This window comes from Erythrolamprus reginae, chromosome Z (assembly GCF_031021105.1).
Source record: "Erythrolamprus reginae isolate rEryReg1 chromosome Z, rEryReg1.hap1, whole genome shotgun sequence".
Taxonomy (NCBI): domain Eukaryota; kingdom Metazoa; phylum Chordata; class Lepidosauria; order Squamata; family Dipsadidae; genus Erythrolamprus; species Erythrolamprus reginae.
This window is the reverse complement of record NC_091963.1, coordinates 15,143,795-15,164,496: the sequence shown is the minus strand read 5'-3', so window position 1 is coordinate 15,164,496 and position 20,702 is coordinate 15,143,795. Positions and strand designations below refer to the sequence as shown.

At 42.6% G+C, this 20,702-nt stretch overlaps 1 protein-coding gene across 1 annotated transcript in view; it reads left to right on the top strand.

Moving 5' to 3' along the window:
• Window positions 1–20,702, top strand: part of ADARB2 (adenosine deaminase RNA specific B2 (inactive)) — a 599,017-nt gene that overhangs the window by 198,137 nt on the left and 380,178 nt on the right. Inside the window, exon 2 of the mRNA XM_070729429.1 lies at window positions 1,947–2,081. Within this exon, the coding sequence (XP_070585530.1) occupies window positions 1,947–2,081 (135 nt within the window). The remainder of the gene's footprint in view (window positions 1–1,946; window positions 2,082–20,702) is intronic.

Sequence of the window (20,702 nt, the reverse complement as noted above, 5' to 3'; positions counted from 1 at the left end):
GTGTGATTGGACACACAAGGAGTTTATCTTGATGCATATGACGTAAAAGAAGATATACATTTGTCAAGAATCATGAGGTACAACACTTAATGATAATTCTGGTATAAATAAGCAATCAAGTTAATCACCCACTAGTTAGAAACCTCAAGCCTAGTAGGCAAAAGTCAGTCTTATTATTTATTGGATGCATCATCTGAATATCTACAGCACAATTGGAGCAGGATTCCTCCACCCAGATAGTTAGATGCGACTAGGATGGGTAAAAAATATATTGTATTCAGACTTTTATTAGTTTTCCTTTTAGCATTATTGGATAAACATCTTGGGGAAAATTGAACCTTCTTACTATTTATGTTAAATCATTTCAGTGAGAATTTTATGTGTGCCAAAATGGAATGATACAGTATGTCAATTCCCACTATGAAAGAATGGATGGGGAAAGGAATAGAACTGGCAGATATAATAAAATTGTTTCGATTAAGGGAAAACTGTATCCATCCAGCTTTGTTTCTACTTAGAGACTGCTTCTAGACTTTCTGCTTGAAAAAGAAAAAAGTGTAATTTTGACTGTTTAGATTAGCTTGTTGTTATAGAAGTGGCTAGTACTTACTAATTAAATAAAAGTAAAAAGTTGAAAGAGAGTCCTATAAAGCACTGTGGAGCAGTGATGGGCTGCCAAAATTTTTACTACCACCCTGTGAGCATGGCTTATTTTGTGGTTGTGGCTTGATGGTGATATGACCGGTAGGAGTGGCTTGCCAACCATGTGACCAAGTGGGAGTGGCTTGACAATCATGTGACCGGGGTAGCGTAAAGGTCATGTGACTGGGTGGGAGTGGCTTACCGACCAAGATAAGTTTTCAAATAGGTGCTTGTACTCTTTTTCAGTTGATTAAGTCACATTATTTGAATAGCTACAAAAAAGGACAAAAGATAGACAGCATTACTTGTTGAGGAGCCCAGTAACATTTTAAAGTTTTGTATTGAATCTTCAAGGTTTAATATGACAACAGATTAGGCAAGCAGCTCAATTTTCTTTAATTACTATAAAAGTTCAGTTCTATATAATGATTAAAATGATTAAAGAGTTTATGGGTAAAAACATACTATTTAATTATTTGCTATTTTAAAAGTAATTAAGGATCTTTCTAAGGTATTAGAGAAGGAAGGACAATAAAAAAAACCTATTAAGTATTCAATAACTAGTACATAAACTTACAACCTCCAGTGTGTGCCCCCCGTGGGTTCAGCAGCAATATATATATATTGCTACAGAGACTACGATAGCTCTATTTTGGCCTTGTTCTGGCCTCATTAGCTAGCCATACCCTTACTGGGATTTGATCCTAGGGCTTCTGCCTTGTAAGGCAGAGAAATAATAATAATAATAATAATAATAATAATAATAATAATAATAATAATAATAATTTATTGGATTTGTATGCCACCCCTCTCTGTAGACTTGGGGCGGTTAACAACAATAATAAAAACAGCATGTGACAATCCAATAATAAAACAGCTAAAAACCCTTATTTATAAAAACCAAACATACACACAAACATACCATGCATAACTTGTAATGGCCTAGGGGGAAGGACTCCCCCCAGACTGATGGACAAAGACGTTTAGCCCCAGTCACCTCGACTGACTCGACTAACCTCTAGGCCACAGGATCTGATCGCTTCAGCTTTGTACCAGGGAGGGGCTATATGTTTTTTCTGCTATTGCTACAGCTATATTATGTAAAATTGGATGTCTATGGATATTCTCGGTCATCCAAGTTGTACCAGAGGTGCTTTTTCAAGAGGCACCTGGACTTTCTGTTTTTTCTTTGAATTGGTGCCTATAAAATCATTTAAGTCCAGATGCTTCTTGAAAAAGCAACTTTGTAAGTTTGGATATTCATTGTCTTTTAGTAATGAGATATTTGTTTTGTTTTTCAACAGCAGAGAATTCAGGATGGGTTCATACGCTGCTTCCCAGGATCTCACACCGATTGCAGGAGCGTTGTAACACCCAGTTTGGCACCTGGTTAGATGCCACAGATCACCGCCTCTCCACACAATCAGAAACACCACATGGTAAGTCTTTGGAATGAGCCTTCCATTATGTGGAAAATGGACTCACCTCCTGGTTGTGATTTATTGGTGGTTAACATTAAAAATCGGGCTCTCTTTTAGAAAGAAAGAAATACAATTTTTCCCAATATTTATAAAATTACAGCAATGCAATCGTTATATGAAAAAGAATCAAATGACGATGATATACAATTATCTTTGGACTGTTTTCTCTTTTTTAGTCAGTTTTTTCTGCCGTTTCTTAAAACAACAGAAGAATCAGTGCAAATTTTCTCAACCAAAAGTGTTGCTAGATTATTATTCCTACCTGCAGTTGAAGGTAAGATACCTTGTAGAAGAAGAGAATATCTGGGCCACTTCTACATTCTAAATCTTGTACAGAAGTATCTCGGTGCTCATCATTAATTGGTTTCAGGACGCACAATGAGTTTCAAAAATGATAAGTATCAAACAAATGTTTCTCCTAAGGAATAATGGAGTGAATCACAAGACAGACAATACAACAAATTCTAACTTATGCACAAAGTATCAAACAAACAATGAGTACTGGGACAACATTTTCACATGAGAATGTATTGAGTACTGTTTTGATTCAGTCTGAGGCTCCTCGGGGAACGGCTGGAACTCTGCCGGCTCCATGCTCAGAGGGGGAGGACGAGGAACAAGAGAAGGAGGAGGACCAGGCAGATGGGGAAGAGGAATGTCAGGACGAGGAGGAGGGGGAACAGCCTGAGACCCCTGGGGGGGAGCTCTCCCCAGCGAGTAGCCTGGAGTCATTAGATGAGAATGCACAAGCCATCATAGATATGAGGCAGAGAAGGGCAGCACAAAGAAGGGGACAATTAGCCAGGTATTTCCATCCCTAATAGGCAACAGCTGGGTTTGGGTGTGGTTCTCCTCAGAAAGGTTGAAAAGGCAGGCCCGCCCTTCCTGTATTGTGGAGAGTTATCTTTTGGGAGTCCTGTGACCTTGCTTCGATCCTTGGCGTCTCTGATTCTGGCTTGTGGCCTCGAAGGCTGAAAACTTGGGGGAGGCGTGGGTTTTATTATCTACAGTGGTGTGTGTGCCAGCAAGAAGCCTGTTGTATTGTCTGGCTGTCGTGACTCTTCTGTGAAGCTTCACAGCATTCCAGTTTGTAAGAACAGTTTTTGTTATCTGTGTTTGTTTTCAAAGATATAAAATGACTTTGCTTTTTACCAGCGTGTCTGGATACTCTTTTTAGTTGGTGTTGACGTCTTGGGGAACCCAGACAGAACAGAGTACCAAATTTGATGAGTTTCAAAGCAGGTGACTACCAGGTGATAGGAAAAAGTGAATGGTCTTTAAATTTTATTATTGAAAGAAAATTTTAAAATTCCTACTATCTAGTGGAAGCTTACTGAGTGAAGAAACATGGCCTGTCAAAGAAACTACAACACATAGGAAAGAGGTAAAGGTGGTATAAAGGCAGTTTATAAGATGGACAGGCAAAAATTACCTGTGTCTTCAAAGTAGAAAAAGGAAGAATGCAAGCTGTAAAAACAACTGCAAGAGGAAAGGGTTAGCTAGGGAAAGATAACTGAATGAGGTAACAGGAATGGCAAACTGAATTGAAAAACAGGAACCTATTGTTCTAAAGAGCCATAAAATATCCCCAGAATTCAAAACTGAGCATGCCTAATAGCTGATTAATATTAACTGATACACCTTGCACAAATTATCTCCTAATTTTAATGTGCATGTGATGTATGATTTAGTGTTATCAGGAAATATGTAGAAGGCAGTCAGAAAGGGTGTAATCTCACTAAATTATGAGCTGTATATTGGCAAAATTGGGTCATTTCTGGAGTTTTTTCTTTTTTCAGACTTCAAAGGTAGAAGTAGCGTTGTACATGCATAAAGAATGTATGCTGTAAAGTCTAGTAAAGACTTTTGAACAGTGTTTCTTAACCTTGACAACTTTAAGATGTGTGGATTTCAATTCCCAGAATTCCCCAGCCAGCATTCTGGGAGAGGAAGTCCACACATCATAAAAATGGTCATAGTTGAGAAACATTGTCTGGCAAAATGTATCTTTTATACTAACAGGGATGGGTAACTTTTGATGGTCAGAGACAATAGGGCAATAGGGATATGAGATGCTTTTGTGGAGAAAGAATCACATCAAACATGTGAAACTAGCTTATTCATATAGCTTGACTAAGATTATTCCTGAATTTTAGAAGATCTAATTTTCGTTTTTGACAATGTTAAATTTATTTTAGAGATTATCCTATAGCAGTGATGGCGAACCTGTTTTACCTTGGGTGACAAAAGAATACGCACGCATGCTGTCACGTATGTGTGAGTGCCCACACCCATAATTCAATGCCTGTGGGTGGGTGAAAACAGCTTCCTCCGCCCCATGGAGGCCCTCTGGAGGCCTGAAATATGGCCTATTTCAAAATTTGTGATGGGCTCAGTAGGCTCGTGTTTCACACTCCCCAGGCTTCAAAGGCTTCCCTGGAGTCAGGGGAGGGTAAAAATGTCCTCCCTATCCTATCAGAGATTCTCTGGAAGCTATAAACACCCTCCCAGAGCCTCTGTGTGAGCCAAAAATCAGCTGACCAGCACACACATGCATGTTGGAGCTGAGCTTGGGCAACAGCTCGCATGCCAGCAGATATGGCTCCGCGTGCCACCTGTAGCACCCGTGCCGTAGGTTCGCCATCACTGTCCTATACTTTTTATGAATCTCCCACTTCAAAACTTTGGCAGGGGTGATATTCTACTGATAATATTATGTGTAGGGACTGCAGCTTGCCAGAAATTGACACGTTTCCTTCTAAAGTAGTGTTTTTAACAAGATCAGGGCAGGAGATGGGAGAACTCTTTTTATTTCTCAATAAAAAGGACTCAAGAGAACAGGTCTCTTGGCAATACTGGTTTAGATGGAAAATCTGATCTGTTAGGAGGCAGCGTTTCATATATGGCCTCAAGTTGATTTGAATCGGCCATTGCTTTAAAAAGTTCTTAGACAAACCATGAACTGTGAAATTGTGAGTTCTAAATCTCATCACGTAACAGGTTATTTTCTACTGTATGAACCTCTTTGGTAAAAGAAATTGGGAAGGACAATCAGGCCCCGAAGATCTTATTGCTACTTCTAGAGGATTAGACATTCCCCATTTTTTTCTCTTATTATGTGAACTGGCTGCGAGACTTTGGCATAATGAGCTTCCTCCTGCATCAGGTTTGCCAAATTCATTCTGTATTTTTTGATATATGAGGATGGAAAACATTAAGGAAATTATACACATAAGCATGGTGTTTGGCATGGGCTGTTTCTTTCCCCACAATTGATTTGCTGCGGTGTCTTGTAATTTATTCATACAAGGAAACAATGATGGATGGTGTAAATTATTCTTCTTTTTCCCTTTTGACTTAAATAATAATTGCCAATATCTCAGAACTGCATGGAAACATATAAGGGGGGGGGATATACTGTATACATAGAGGGTTGCAAATGTTTGCTGATAGCATTTTTCTTCCTCCTCTTTTGGGAGGGGGGGGGGGTTGAAAGGGAGAAGTTCAAAACCAGATGAAACTCCTTGATTAAGGGGTCCAGAAAATGTTTATTCTTTCCAGATATGTAAGTTCACATTATTCTTGAGCATGTTTTTCTCTGAAGCTTTCTCTCAATGTTGGGATCTAAACATGGGTGGGGAAGGAAAAAAGGAAATAAAACAATGAGAAGACATCCAAAAATTCAAAGCAAACTGCATTCAGCCCTGTTACATCATCTCAAATCATCTTTTGGATTAACGTTCCCTACTAAGGTATTCCTTGAGTAAAGAGAACAGGAAGTCTTTGTTTTGGAACTACGAACCCTTACTAAGTAACTCAGTCATAAAGCACAATGTCACATGACTGGTCCAACTTATAGAAGTCTTAGTCATTAGCTGATTTCTGCAGGCTTGTAACATCCCCCCAGTCATGTGGTCATTATTTGTATCTCCTGCCAACATTGACTTTGCTTGGCACAGTACTATGACGCTGTCATTTTTATCTGGTTGCTACGCATCTAATTGTGACTGTGAGACAATGGGGGAGAGGGTGCTTCAATAGCTGCAACTATATGGACCTATTGTAAATCCTCCTCGATCAGCACCATTGTAATGATCAGTGAGTGGACAATAAGCACCAAATACTTGTACAGTGGTACCTCATCATACGAACTTAATTGGTTCCAGGAGGAGGTTCGTAAGGTGAAAAGTTCGTAAGATGAAACAATGTTTCCCATAGGAATCAATGTAAAAGCAAATAATGCGTGCAAATCCTTCAGGAAAATCCCAAACTTTAGAAGGGAGGCAAACAGAGGGCAGGGAGGAGCAGCTAAAGGCGGCGGGTGGAAGAAGCAAGGCTAGGCTAAAGGGTGAGTGGGAAGGAAGGAAGAAAGGCAAGGGGGCGCCCCTCCCTTTTCTTTCTTCAAAAGACACCGTTTCAGTGCCTTTGCAAGCACATTGTTCCCTGCCAAATTTTTCCTCCCCCAAGCTGCCCCTCCCTCCTCCCTTTTCTTTCTTAAAAAGACACCCTTTCAGTGCCTTTGCAAGCACGTTGTTCTCTGCAAAATCTTTCCTCCAAGCTGCCCCTCCCTTTTCTTTCTTCAAAAGACACCGTTTCAGTGCCTTTGCAAGCACATTGTTCTCTGCAAAAATTTTCCTCCCCCAAGCTGCCCCTCCCTCCTCCCTTTTCTTTCTTCAAAAGGCACCGTTTCAGTGCCTTTGCAAGCACGTTGTTCTCTGCAAAATCTTTCCTACTCCAAGCAGCCCCTCCCTTTTCTTTCTTCAAAAAAAGGGGGGGAAGAAACAGATTCATCCCAGCAGCAGCTGCTTGGGTTCGTAAGGTGAAAATAGTTCAGAAGAAGAGGCAAAAATATCTTAAACACTGGGTTCGTATCTTGAAAAGTTCGTTAGAAGAGGCGTTCGTAAGATGAGGTACCACTGTATTTTGGATTTTTTTTTTGCAAGTTCTTCTCAGATGTTTGTGATATTTCTGCCGCTGGGTGATAATTTAGTGATGTGTAATTGGTGAAGGAGACCTCTACCTCATAGCATTGTAAAACTGGGACAAAGAAAGGAAAGAAAGGTAATAATAAGAAGGAGTTGGGCATGAAAAGTATTGACAACATGAGTATTTCATTCCTCAGTAGGAAATGTACAGCGTTTTTTAATCCTTCTTTTCCTGTTGTAAACTACTGGCTGGGAATGGAGTAGTTGATTTCTTATTTACCTCTTTCCAAAATTCCATTTTGCTACAGAGGACTGAAAAACCTTCCTAGTGTGGAGTTCTTGCTGGATAAGAAATCCTTGCTTAAAACTTGCTGCTTTGTCCAAGGTCTCCTAGGACATGAGCTGTAATTCAGAACAAGAGAATGCAGGCAAAATAACAAAATCTTCCTTGCAATTATTCATTCCTTTCGTACTGGCTTATATTATTTCTGGGTACATTTCCCTGCATCCACAGCCAGCAGACAATTGTGGGCTGGTGGTTTGGAGCTAAGAGAATGGAAAATCATATATTAGAATTATCTGGGGATGTTTTCATGGGGAGAAAACTTCCTCTGGTATTGAGATATCAAGAAAACAAGCAGAAAATTTGTCTATCAGGGGAAGGTGTTCCTCAACCAAGGTCCACAGTAGAAAATACTTTTTTAGAAATTATCATCTACCTTATCTCAGATGGTAGAACATGAATAGTGTTCATGCGGGTTCCCAGGGAATGAGAGGTACGTCAAGCTTGTATTACATAACAGATAAAGTGGTAACTCTACTTACGAACTTAATTCGTTCTATGACCTGGTTCTTAAGTAGAAAATGTAAGAAGAAGCAATTTTTCCCATCAGTATCAATGCAAAAGCAAATAATGTGTGCGACTGGGGAAACCACAGGGAGGGTGGAGGCCCTGTTTCCTCCCATGATAATCTTGAAGAGGCCCCATGGAGGCTTCTCCCCACCTTTCCCGGCACTGTTTCCTCCCAGGAGATTCCCATAGAGGCCCCACGAAAACTTCTCCCTGCCTTTTTCAGCCCTATTTCCTCCCAGGAGATTCCCAGAGAGGCCCCACGGAGGCTTCTCCCTGCCTTTTCCGGTTACAGTTTCGGAGGTTCGGGTCTGTAAGTGAAAAATGGTTCTTGAGAAGAGGCAAAAAAATCTTGAACACCCAGTTCTTATCTAGAAAAGTTCATAAGTAGAGACTTTGTAGGTAGAGGTACCACTGTATAAGTATAAACATGATTATGAATGCATAATATGGATTTGAATAAAAGGAAATATTAAGGCAGGGACAGTAGGTATCCTAGTGTGCTTATGCATACCCCTTACAGACCTCTTAGGAAAAAGGTGAGGATGACAGTAGACAGTCTAATGTTAAAGTTTTGGGGGTTGGTTGAAGAAACCAGTGTCTTGGCATTGATAACTCTGTCATCATATTTTCTGCAATCAGTTATGGTTATTCCTTCATTCACGCATTTATGGACAGAGACATAAATATTTAGAGTGAATCAGGGTTGGGTTCTAACTTACCTTGCTGCTTCTTCACTTCCTCCTACACCACATGGACTCGCCTCGTGGGCACATAAGCAATCACATCACGAGCATGCGTAGTGCCACAAAAAATAAAATCCCGCGCCCTTCCCAAAAGCCAAAAATAAGATGGTGACCCATGCAAACTCAGCTTCTGAGCATGCACAGAAGAAAACTGACCTGGGGAAAAATTAACTTAAAAAATAAAAAATATGATGGCACCAACTGAAACGGTTCCATGTCATCATTGTGACATTGCCAGCGGTTTGCTACCAGTTCAGGCAAAGCAGTCCAAACCAGAAACAACCCACTTCTGGAGTGAACTACATTTTGTAATGGGGAAATTGGTTAGAATAGAGGTGAAATCCACAATTCTACCAAAGATTGACTTGATCTGGGAATAACCTTGGGAGACAGGAGGAGGTGACACAGGCTAGACAACCGTCTTGCAAAAAGTTTATTGGCTCACCGAAAAAAAGGAAGCATGGGAAATATTTCAGAAGGGACCCTCTCGAGGGTTGTTGTTGGGGTTTTGTTTTTTTTAGTTTTCTGCTTTCAGACTTGCAATATCTTTACAATGAATTACAAACTCGACTGTAGAAAAAATTACTTCAGCAACTGAGTTGTTAATGCATGGAACTCACTACCGGACTCTATTGTTTCATCACCAAACCCCTAAAAATTTACCCTTAGTAGACTATCCACTGTTGACCTCACCCTATTCCTAAAAGGTCAGTAATGGGTGTGCATAAGTGCACCTGCATTAATAATAATAATAATAATAATAATAATAATAATAATAATAATTCAATAACGAACAATCGATCACATACTCAGCTGCTGCAAAAAGATCGCACAGACTGACTACAACCATAGACATGATGCTGTGGCACAGATGATCCACTGGAACTTGTGCCGGAACTACCATTTACCAGTGGCAAAGAACTGGTGGGATCATAAGCCCGAAAAAGTGGTCAAAAATGAGCAAGCAAAACTACTGTGGGACTTCCGACTTCAGACTGACCGAATTCTGAAGCATAACACACCAGACATTGTGATCGTGGAGAAAAAGAAAGTATGGATCATCGACATTGCAATCCCAGGAGACAGCAGAATTGAGGAGAAGCAGCTAGAGAAATGAGTGAAATACGAAGATCTAAAAATCGAGCTGCAACGACTCTGGAATAAGCCAGTGAAAGTGGTCCCAGTGGTACTTGGCAAGCTGGGCGCAGTACCAAAGGATCTCAGCGGACATTTGAAAACCATCGGAATTGACAAAATCTCCATCTGTCAATTGCAAAAGGCCGCTTTACTGGGATCGGCAAACATAATTCGCCGCTACATCACGCAGTCCTAGGTGCTTGGGAAGCGCCCGACTGGTGATGAAATACGAAATCGAGCATAGTGATCTCGTTTGCTGTGTTGTACTGACATAATAATAATAATAATAATAATAATAATAATAATAATAATAATAATAATAACAACAACAACAACTACTACTACTACTACTACCTTCCCTGTCCTAAGTTTCTCTCTTATGAGTACCATGTATATAAACAGTGTTATTTATTTGTATACTATCAATAAATAAATAAATAAATAAATAAATAAATAAATAAATAAATAAATAAATAAATAAATAAATGTAGTGTTAATGTTCAAAATTTGTTCTTGTCTACCTCAAACGACTGAAATTTACCTGGAGTCATCAGGTCTATAGACAACTCCTTCTCTTTTGAGTTAATTCTGAAGTGTCTTTTTTCATAGTCACTCTCTTTGAGAGTCCTTTAATTTGTAGCCTGACATGAAGGTTAAATTATTGCTTGTTGGAATCATTGGAAACCTTCACAGCAAGAACACTCACTTGATCCTGTCCTGGGAATTTTTTTCTTTTTTTCTCCTTTTTTGGGTTGGCAACATTAACAATCCATCTAGCCATTGAAGCGTTTTCATTTGGCAGCCCGAGCAATGTCAATTGAGAATGAAGGAGAAATTGAAAACTTTTTTTTTTTTGCCTGAAGCAATGGCACATGGACACCAAAGACAGATCGCCTGTTTAGGTTAAGGTGGATAGAGAGGAAATAGCTTGAAAAATAAGTTTTGGAATCACAGGTTTCTGTGAGCACTATGGATATTCCATCATTTTTAAGGGAAAACAGGAAAGGAGGAAGATTTTATGCTTATGTTCCACTTATGGAAGTAGAACATAGGCTTATGTTCCACTTATTCCACTTATGGAAGCAGACATGCATTAGTACTCTCACCCACATTCTTCCTCTTTCCTTCATTTTCATAAACAGCATAACTATGAATGACTTATCCGTGGTCGTTTGCAAGTGGCAAACAAATGAACAAGGTCACTGACGGGCAGCAGTCGGTACGCAGCTCCGGGAGGAAAATCCCAGATGTGTGCACAGCTGCAGGCCCTCAATGCACCCACACATGAGATTTGGATTCTGCGCATGTGCAGGAAGCCAAATTTCACATGAGGACATGCGCGAGAGTGAGATTTCAGCTGTTGTTGCCGATTTTATGCTTCTGCGCATACACAGAAGCCAAATCTCGTCCCGATGGGAGCACGCATGACCGATGGGAGCGCGCATACTTGCGACAGCCTCCGGGGGAGCTCCGGTAGCACGGAAGAAGAACGGCCCTTCCCTGAACAAGGTAGAAGTGCTGGAATAACACAGTTCAGTAGAAGGAGTTTGTGGATCCTGAGAAGTTTGTTGGTTGGGCAAAATAGAAATTGCCATCACTATCATCATCATGGAAACAAAATTAAGTAAAAATCCAAAAGGTGTTTTTTTTTTTAAGCTATTTTCCCAACTATCCATTGCTTTTCTTTTTGGATCGATTCCTAGTATTGATTCTCAGGTCACCATGTCGCTATTCGACCATACATGTATACTAATCATGAAAAGCAAAACTGGGAAGCATCATTTTACATTTCTTATTACATGCCTTTGGGATGACCAGTAGCACCCAGCTTTCTATCTCCCATGTCAGAATAAAACATTGGGTGGAGAGTATGTAGCCCATGAAATGAAGAAGACTGTTCTTTTCATCTCTGCTACAAAGTTAATAGGCTCACCTGTGGCGAAATCTTCGTGACCCATTAGATAGTTGCTCCATTGAATTGATAAAATCCCCTAAGAAGTAAATGCAGTACTTTTTATAGAATAATTTATACTAGTGTTCTGAGGCCCTCTAACATCATAGTTACTTACTTTCTTACTTTCTTATTTACTTACCCCAAGTTTTTGAAAGCAAAATCTCTTTCAAGTGGGTCTTATAAGCTATATACCAGTGATTGTGAACCTTTTGTTGCTCAGGTATCAAAAAGGTGTGCATGCATGCTTATACCCAGGGGTGGGTTACTGCCCGGACGGGAGGGAACGCAGTGGGGTAGCAAAAATGGAGCTCCATCCCAGACCCCCTAATTTGCACTGAAAGGTGTTGATAGAAAATGCAGGGCATCCTGCATAAGCCACGCCCACGTAGTAAAAATTTTGGTAGCCCTTCACTGCTTGTACCCATAATGAAATGCCCTCCCACCATGCACGCATGCACAACCAACAACCTCCACACTATTCCCCCCCCACCCCAATGCATGAGGAGGCTTTCCTGAAGCCTGGAGAGGGAGAAAAACTGATCCAATGGGCCTTCTGGAAGTTCTGGAGCTGACCTAGGGCAATTTTTAATTAATTAATTTATTTATTAGATTTGTATGTCACCCCTCTCCGAAGACCTGGGGTGGCTCACAACATAGCAATAATACAATATATTACAAATCTAATAATAGAATTTAAAGATAGAAACATAGAAGACTGATGGCAGAAAAAGGTCTATCTAGTCTGCCCTTATACTATTTCCTGTATTTTATCTTAGGATGGATATATGTTTATCCCAGGCATGTTTAAATTCAGTTACTGTTCGATGTAAAAGACGCACCAACATTTCCAGTCTCTTTTGTCAGGGGAGGTGCAACTTACACTCTGAAGTATATGGGTGTTGTGGTTAGCTCTGGCCCAGCTCCTGCCCTAAGGACTGTGGATGTGGGGGAGACATCCACATGCTGCAGGCCTGTTTTGCCCCCGGTGGAATCTGATGATGAAGGCTCCTCTGACCAAGAAGACATGAGTGACAGGGAGGAGGAGAGTGGGGCAGACAGCTCATAAGGAGACCAATTATCTAGCTCCTCCTTGGATTCAGAACAAGAGTTAATGATACAGCCACGCATGCGGAGAGCGATGCATAGGCAACAACAACTGAGAGATTATTATCAAAGAAAATGAGGCCACCTGTGGTTGGGTGGGGCTGTGGTAATTAGTGAGGCTGCTATAAAGAGCAGCCTGTGGGCTTGGCCATTGTGGAGGATTATCTGATCGGTGTGTTTCATGACTGCGTTACTGACTTTGACTTTTTGTGTGCTGATTTTTCCCTGCTTTGAAACTAAACCAGAGCAAAGTGTGTTTCACTTTGTGAAAGAAGGACTTTGAATTGCCTCACAGCTGCAAGCTAAGTATCACAGGACTGATAAGGGACTTGTATAAATTACCAGTTTGTTTGGAGACCAGTGCTCTTTGCTATACCAAAAGAGGGCTTAGTTTAAGTGAATTTTCATTATAAAAAACATTGTTTTGAATTTCCAAATGTGTGTGTGTCTGAAATTTGTACCTGTGAATTTTTGGGAGGATTCTACCAGAGAGCCCGACAGAACAGTGGGTATATGGTACGATGGTTGGATCTGTTTGGTGATTAGGAGTGGGAACTGTCTGATCCATCTAATGCTGCTTTACATAGATGCATTAAGCAGTAGTGTCACTGTGCTTCCCTTCCCACAAAGAGCATTTCCTAATGCAAGTGGACTTTATCTTCTCTCAAGAGAGAAGATAATCTTGCCTTTAAATTATTGTGCTTCTTCTTTTTTTTTTTACCTTTGCTCCAGTCTGCTGCTGGTGCTAATGTTTAGTGACAGTTACTCAGTGCTAATGATCACCTTTGGGGATTTTTCAGAGTGTTTGCTTCTTGCTGGTCGCTGGTGAAATGTAATCAATAAATCTGCCAGACAAGCTTTTCATATTGTCTTTCCTCTTGGAATGGAACAAACACTACTATAACTGATTTGTGACCAAGCCCCTTTAATAGCCAAGGGACCCCTTTCTCCCATGGGAATTTGGCTAGTCCAATTGATCTAGGCAGCCAGCTGGTAAATCTGAAATGAATCAAATAGAAAACAAGGAACATTACTTACCCTAATAGGAAACCTTGCTATGTAGATGTCTTGCTTCAAATGATAGCAAGAGGAAGGAAATAAACAAGAGAGTTGTGGTTTTCTTTAAGTATTTTTACTTTTCACATGCCTGCTAACATCTATTTCATAGATAGCGTCAGTACCATCATCATATCTCAATTTATTAATGTTTATATTAATAGATGCAATGTGTGCTGTATACTGTATCAGTCTGCAAGATAATTCACTTTATTTAGTTAATATATTTAGCTATTAAATATATGCCCACTTTTTCATTTGCTTAAATACTTGTCAAGCACAAGGAACCAAAAACAACTTAATTAGCTGATCTGAGTAGTATCTTTATTGTTGCTCACTCGTAGACAGGAATCTCATTGTCTAAAAACTAGATAAATACTGCTAGGTTTTAGAACGGCTCTCCCTTATGCCAATTTCTCCCTACAAATGGCATAAGGACAGTCTACCAGTTCATTCCTCCCATATAGAAAGCCCCAGATTTCAAGGTGGACGTAGTCAATGCAATTTTCATTGCAGGTTTCTCTTAGACTAATTATAAATAGCAATAGCACTTAGACTTATACAGTGGTCCCTCGATTTTCGCGGGTTCGAACTTCGCGAAATGGCTATACCACGGTTTTTCAAAAATATTAATTTAAAAATACTTTGCTGTTTTCCCCCCTATACTATGGTTTTTCCTGCCCAATGACGTTATACGTCATCGCCAAACTTTCGTCCGCCTTTAATAAGTATTTTTTTTAATAAACTTTAATAAATAAACATAGTGAGTAATAATCTAAATGGTTGCTAAGGGAATGAGAAATTGTAGTTTAGGGGTTTAAAGTGTTAAGGGAAGACTTGTGATACTGTTCATAGCCAAAAATAGTGTATTTACTTCCGCATCTCTACTTCGCAGAAATTTGACTTTTGCGGGCGGTCTCGGAACGCATCTCCCACGAAAATCGAGGGAACACTGTATACCGCTTCATAGTGCTTTTACAGCCCTCTCTAAGCCGTTTACAGAGTCGGCATATTGTTCCCAAAAATCTGGGTCCTCCTTTTACCCATCTCAGAAGGGTGGAAGGCTGAATCAACCGTGAGCTGTTGAGATTTGCACAAAGTGCTATTGCTATCATGTTGTAAGCCACCCTGAGTTTAAGGAGAAGGGCGGCATAAAAATTGAATAAATAAATAAATAAATAAAATAAAATAAACTGCAGCTAGCAGTCAATTGAAGTAGCCTTCCCTACTGCACTCTACTGCGCCACCTCATGGATATATCATTCATTCATTCATTCATTCATTCATTCAATTATTTATTTATCTATCTATCTATCTATCTATCTATCTATCTATCTATCTATCTATCTATTAAATTTGTATGCCGCCCCTCTCCATAGACTCAGGGCAGCTCACAACAGTGATAGAAACAGGAGACAGGAGAGGAGGGGGCACCGATCTCTGGGGTGGCAGAGGGTCGGAATATCTCTGTGTTGCTGGGGAGAGGCAGATACGGCGGGGGTCACAGAGTTAGCCGTTCCAGGGGAACGAGGGACCGTTGCTTAATAACGGTCCCTTGTTCCGGCTCTGTGAACCCAATCTTGGGTACTGGTGATGAGTGTAACTCTGGCCCTGGGCTCAGGTTGCTGCTGCTCAATGCCAGGTCGGTGGTAAATAAAGCTCTCCTCATCCGGGACCTGATCCTGGATGAGGAGGCCGACCTGGCTTGTATTACTGAAACCTGGCTGGGCCCGGAGGGAGGTGTTCCCCTCTCTGAAATTTGCCCAGCCGGGTTTCAGATATGGCATCAACCTCGACCCCAGGGAAGGGGGGGGAGGAGTGGCTATTGTTGCCAGGGAGAGCCTTTGCCTGCGTAGACTCATTGCTCCGGAAATTGCGGGTTGCGAGTCTCTCTTGATGAGGTTGGACTTAGGGGTTCAGGTGGGCTTATTTCTCACGTACCTGCCTCCCAGCTGCGTGTCAAAAGCCCTGCCTGTGCTACTCGAGGAAGTAGCCGGGTTGTTGGTGGAGTTCCCCGGACTTATTGTCCTGGGGGACTTCAATCTGCCGTCACTCGGCGAAACCTCTGGGTTGGCACAGGAGTTCATGGCCACCATGACAGCCATGGACCTGACTCAAGTAGTTCAGGGTCCGACTCACGAGGGAGGACACGCACCTGACATGGTATTCCTTTCTGAGCAACTGAGTAATGGTCTGAGACTAAGGGGCTTAGATGCGTTGCCTTTGTCATGGTCAGACCATTTCCTACTACGGCTTGACTTCCTGGCTCCAATCCTTCCCCGCAGGGAGGCGGAACCAATTAAGATGTTCCGCCCCAGACGCCTGATGGACCCTGAGGGCTTTCAGACGGCGCTTGGGGTTATACCAGAGGCACTTGTCCACAGTTCGGCAGAGTCTCTTGCGGAGGCCTGGAACAAGGCCGCAGCGGAGGCTCTTGACCGGATTGCGCCTTTGCGACCTCTCCGAGGCGCTAGACCCCGTAGAGCTCCATGGTTCAACGAGGAGCTCTGGGAGTTGAAACGCCAGAAGAGACGTCTAGAGAAGCGATGGAGGAAGAGTAGGTCTGAATCCGACCGAACACTTGTAAGAGCTTTTATTAAGACTTACAAAGTGGCGCTCAAGGCGGCAAGATGCGCGTACCATGCCGCCTTGATTGCATCAGCGGAATCCCACCCGGCCGCTCTGTTTAGGGTGACCCGCTCCCTTCTTAATCAGGGGGGAGTTGGGGAGCCCTTACAGAGTAGTGCCGAGGACTTTAACACGTTTTTCGCTGATAAAGTCGCTCGGATCCGAGCCGACCTCGACTCCAATTGTAAAACAGAGTCGACTGACAACGAGTCAGTCGAGGTGACTGGGGCACGTACTTGTCCACCTGTCTGGGAAGAGTTTGATCTGGTGACACCTGATGAAGTGGACAAGGCCATTGGAGCTGTGAGTTCTGCCACCTGTTTACTGGATCCGTGTCCCTCCTGGTTGGTTTCGGCCAGCAGGGAGGTGACACGGAGCTGGGCCCAGGAGATTACCAACGCTTCCTTGGGGAGGGGAGTTTTTCCATCACTCTATAAAGAAGCGCTTGTGCGCCCCCTCCTCAAGAAGCCCTCCCTGGACCCAGCCGTACTTAACAACTATCGTCCAGTCTCCAACCTTCCCTTTATGGGGAAGGTTGTCGAGAAGGTGGTGGCACTCCAGCTCCAGCGGTCCTTGGAAGAAGCCGATTATCTAGGTCCCCGGCAGTCGGGTTTCAGGCCCGGTTACAGCACGGAAACCGCTTTGGTCGCGTTGATGGATGATCTCTGGCGGGCCCGGGACAGGGGTTTATCCTCTGTCCTGGTGCTCCTTGACCTCTCAGCGGCTTTCGATACCATCGACCATGGTATCCTTCTGCACCGGCTGGAGGGGCTGGGGGTGGGAGGCACTGTTCTTCAGTGGCTCTCCTCCTACCTCTCTGGCCGGTCGCAGTCGGTGTTAGTGGGGGGCCAGAGGTCGACTCCTAGGTTTCTCCCTTGTGGGGTGCCTCAGGGGTCGGTCCTCTCCCCCCTGCTATTCAACATCTACATGAAACCGCTGGGCGAGATCATCCAAGGACATGGGGTGAGGTATCATCAATATGCGGATGATACCCAGCTTTACATCTCCACCCCATGCCCAGTCAACGAAGCGGTGGAAGTGATGTGCCGGTGCCTGGAGGCTGTTGGGGCCTGGATGGGTGTCAACAGACTCAAGCTCAACCCGGATAAGACGGAGTGGCAGTGGGTTCTGCCTCCCAAGGACAATCCCATCTGTCCGTCCATCACCCTGGGGGGGGAATTGTTGACCCCCTCAGAGAGGGTCCGCAACTTGGGCGTCCTCCTCGATCCACAGCTCACATTAGAACAACATCTTTCAGCTGTGGCGAGGGGGGCGTTTGCCCAGGTTCGCCTGGTGCACCAGTTGCGGCCCTATCTGGACCGGGACTCATTGCTCACAGTCACTCATGCCCTCATCACCTCAAGGTTCGACTACTGTAATGCTCTCTACATGGGGCTACCTTTGAAAAGTGTTCGGAAACTTCAGATCGTGCAAAATGCAGCTGCGAGAGCAGTCATGGGCCTACCTAGGTATGCCCATGTTTCACCATCACTCCGCAGTCTGCATTGGCTGCCGATCAATTTCCGGTCACAATTCAAAGTGTTGGTTATGACCTTTAAAGCCCTTCATGGCATTGGACCAGAATATCTCTGAGACCGCCTCCTGCCGCACGAATCCCAGCGACCGATTAGGTCCCACAGAGTGGGCCTTCTCCGGGTCCCGTCAACTAAACAATGTCGGTTGGCGGGCCCCAGGGGAAGAGCCTTCTCTGTGGCGGCCCCGGCCCTCTGGAACCAACTCCCCCCGGAGATTAGAACTGCCCCTACTCTTCCTGCCTTCCGTAAACTCCTTAAAACCCACCTTTGCCGTCAGGCATGGGGGAACTGAAACATCTCCCCCTGGGCACGTTTAATTTATGCATGGTATGTCTGTGTGTATGACTGTTAGTATATGGGTTTTTTTTAAAATATTTAAATATTTTAAATTTGTCTGAGTGCTTATGATTTGTTTTTACATGTTGTGAGCCGCCCCGAGTCTTCGGAGAGGGGCGGCATACAAATCTAAGTAATAAATAAATAAATCTACAATACATATCTAATAATACGAAGTTAAAAACCCATAATTTAAAAAATATGCACACAACACACCATGCATAAATTATATAGGCCTGGGGAAGATATTTCAATTCCCCCATGCCTGACGGCAGAGATGGGTTTTGAGAAGTTTACGAAAGGCAAGGAGGGTGGGGGCAATTCTGATCTCTGGTGGGAGTTGGTTCCAGAGGGCCGGGGCCATCACAGAGAAGGCTCTTCCCCTGGCTCCCACCAGATGACATTGTTTAGTTGACGGGATCCGGAGAAGGCCAACTCTGTGGGACCTAACCGGTCGCTGGGATTCGTGTGTCAGAAGGCGGTCCCAGAGATATTCTGGTCCGATGCCATGAAGGGCTTTATAGATCATAACCAACACTTTGAATTGTGACCGGAAACTGATCAGCAACCAATGTTGGTGTTGGTGAAACATGGGCATACTTGGGAAAGCCCATGATTGCTCTCACAGCTGCATCATGGAGCTGCCCACAAGAATCTTCCAGAATTGGAATTATTTTCCACATATCAATTCCCAGATCTTGTTTGGGTTCATGTGAGAACTTAATAGAAAATCATTTGGCTTATATGTTGTCTCCAGTGCTCCAGATGTTGCTGAGGTTCAAACTTCCAGCAACTTTGGCTGCTATGGACCATCTTGAGAGAGAGAGAGCTTAGGAGGTAATTGAGAAGCTTCTGAGATCTGACAGAATCTATACCCTTGAGTTAAAGGAAATGTAGTTACCAGATTGGGAAATTGAGTTTTTGCAATAGTAGAAAATGCATAACAAAGCATGTGCATATGTGAGTGTGTGTTTCGGTGAGTGAGTGTATAATCATGTGCATGTCTTTTCTAGTGCATGTCTTTTTTCATTGCTTCAATCTGCTATGTTCATACTAATTTGGCTGTCACACTGAGCTCACTTTCAGTTGTTTTGTATAACCAGGACGTAACACACAGATTGAGAGAATTTTTTCATGCCAGCAGAAACATCCAAAAATGGTAAGATGGAAACAATGCTTTCCCCTCATCTATCGCTGCCTGCAGCTATCATCTAGCACATGTTGACATCAAGCTCACAATGGGATTCCGGGGTGCAAAGTAAGACTCCCGACTTGATTAGGATGACTTCTAAGGGGTCTTGAAAAGAGCAAAATAGTCCCCACCTGATCTGCCTATAATTTCATTAATGCCTTAATTTCATTCAGATAAATTGATTGCAATACTGTACATTTTATGCGGGCTTATTTTATTTAAATCAATTAGAAGTTTCAGATGTCCAGAATGCAGATATAAGAATATCAATGGACTTGTCTAGGGAATATACCCACTTTTAAAACATTTGCATAGTGCCCTATACTACACTCTTAAGAGTCAACACAGGGCATTTCTTCCTGAGAGTACATGGACTCCAGGAGTTCCCCAGGTGTTGAAGCTGTCCCAACTCAGTTGTGAGCTTGTCCAGGAATTATGGCAGCTTATTGGACTGATTGGTCATTGTTATGGAGTAAGTAAATATTCATGTTTTGCACAATATACTAATTAAAAAAGAAAACAATGTTTTCTTGCCTTTCAATTCAATACTTAGGAAGGATTTTGTCACTTTATTGCATCAGACCAGTGTTTTTCAACCAGTGTGCCGTGGCACACTAGTGTGCCGTGAAACATGGTCAGGTGTGCCGCGAAGCTCAGAGAGAGAAAGAAAGCGAGAGAGAGAGAAAGAAAGAAAGCAAAAGAGAGAAAGAGCGAGTGAGAAAGAGAACAAGAGAGAAAGAAAGCAAAAGAGAGAGAAAGAGAACAAGAGAAAGAAAGCAAGAGAGAGAAACAGAGAGAGCAACAGAGAGAAAGAAAGCAAGAGAGATAGAGAAAGAGAGGGAGGGAAGGAGAGAGAGAGAAAGACATAGAGGGAGGTAGGGAGGGAGAGAGAAAGAGAGCAAAAAAGAGGGGAAGAAAGGAAGAGAAAGAAAGAGGGATGGAGAGAGAGAATGAAAGAGGAAGGAAGGGAGAGAAAGAGGGAGAAAGAAATAGAGCAAAAGGGAGGAAGAGAGAGAGAGAAAAAATTTTGTCCAAACTTTTTTTAGCCCCCCCCCTCCCCACTCAATGTGCCCCAGGGTTTCGTAAATGTAAAAAATGTGCCAGGGCTCAAAAAAG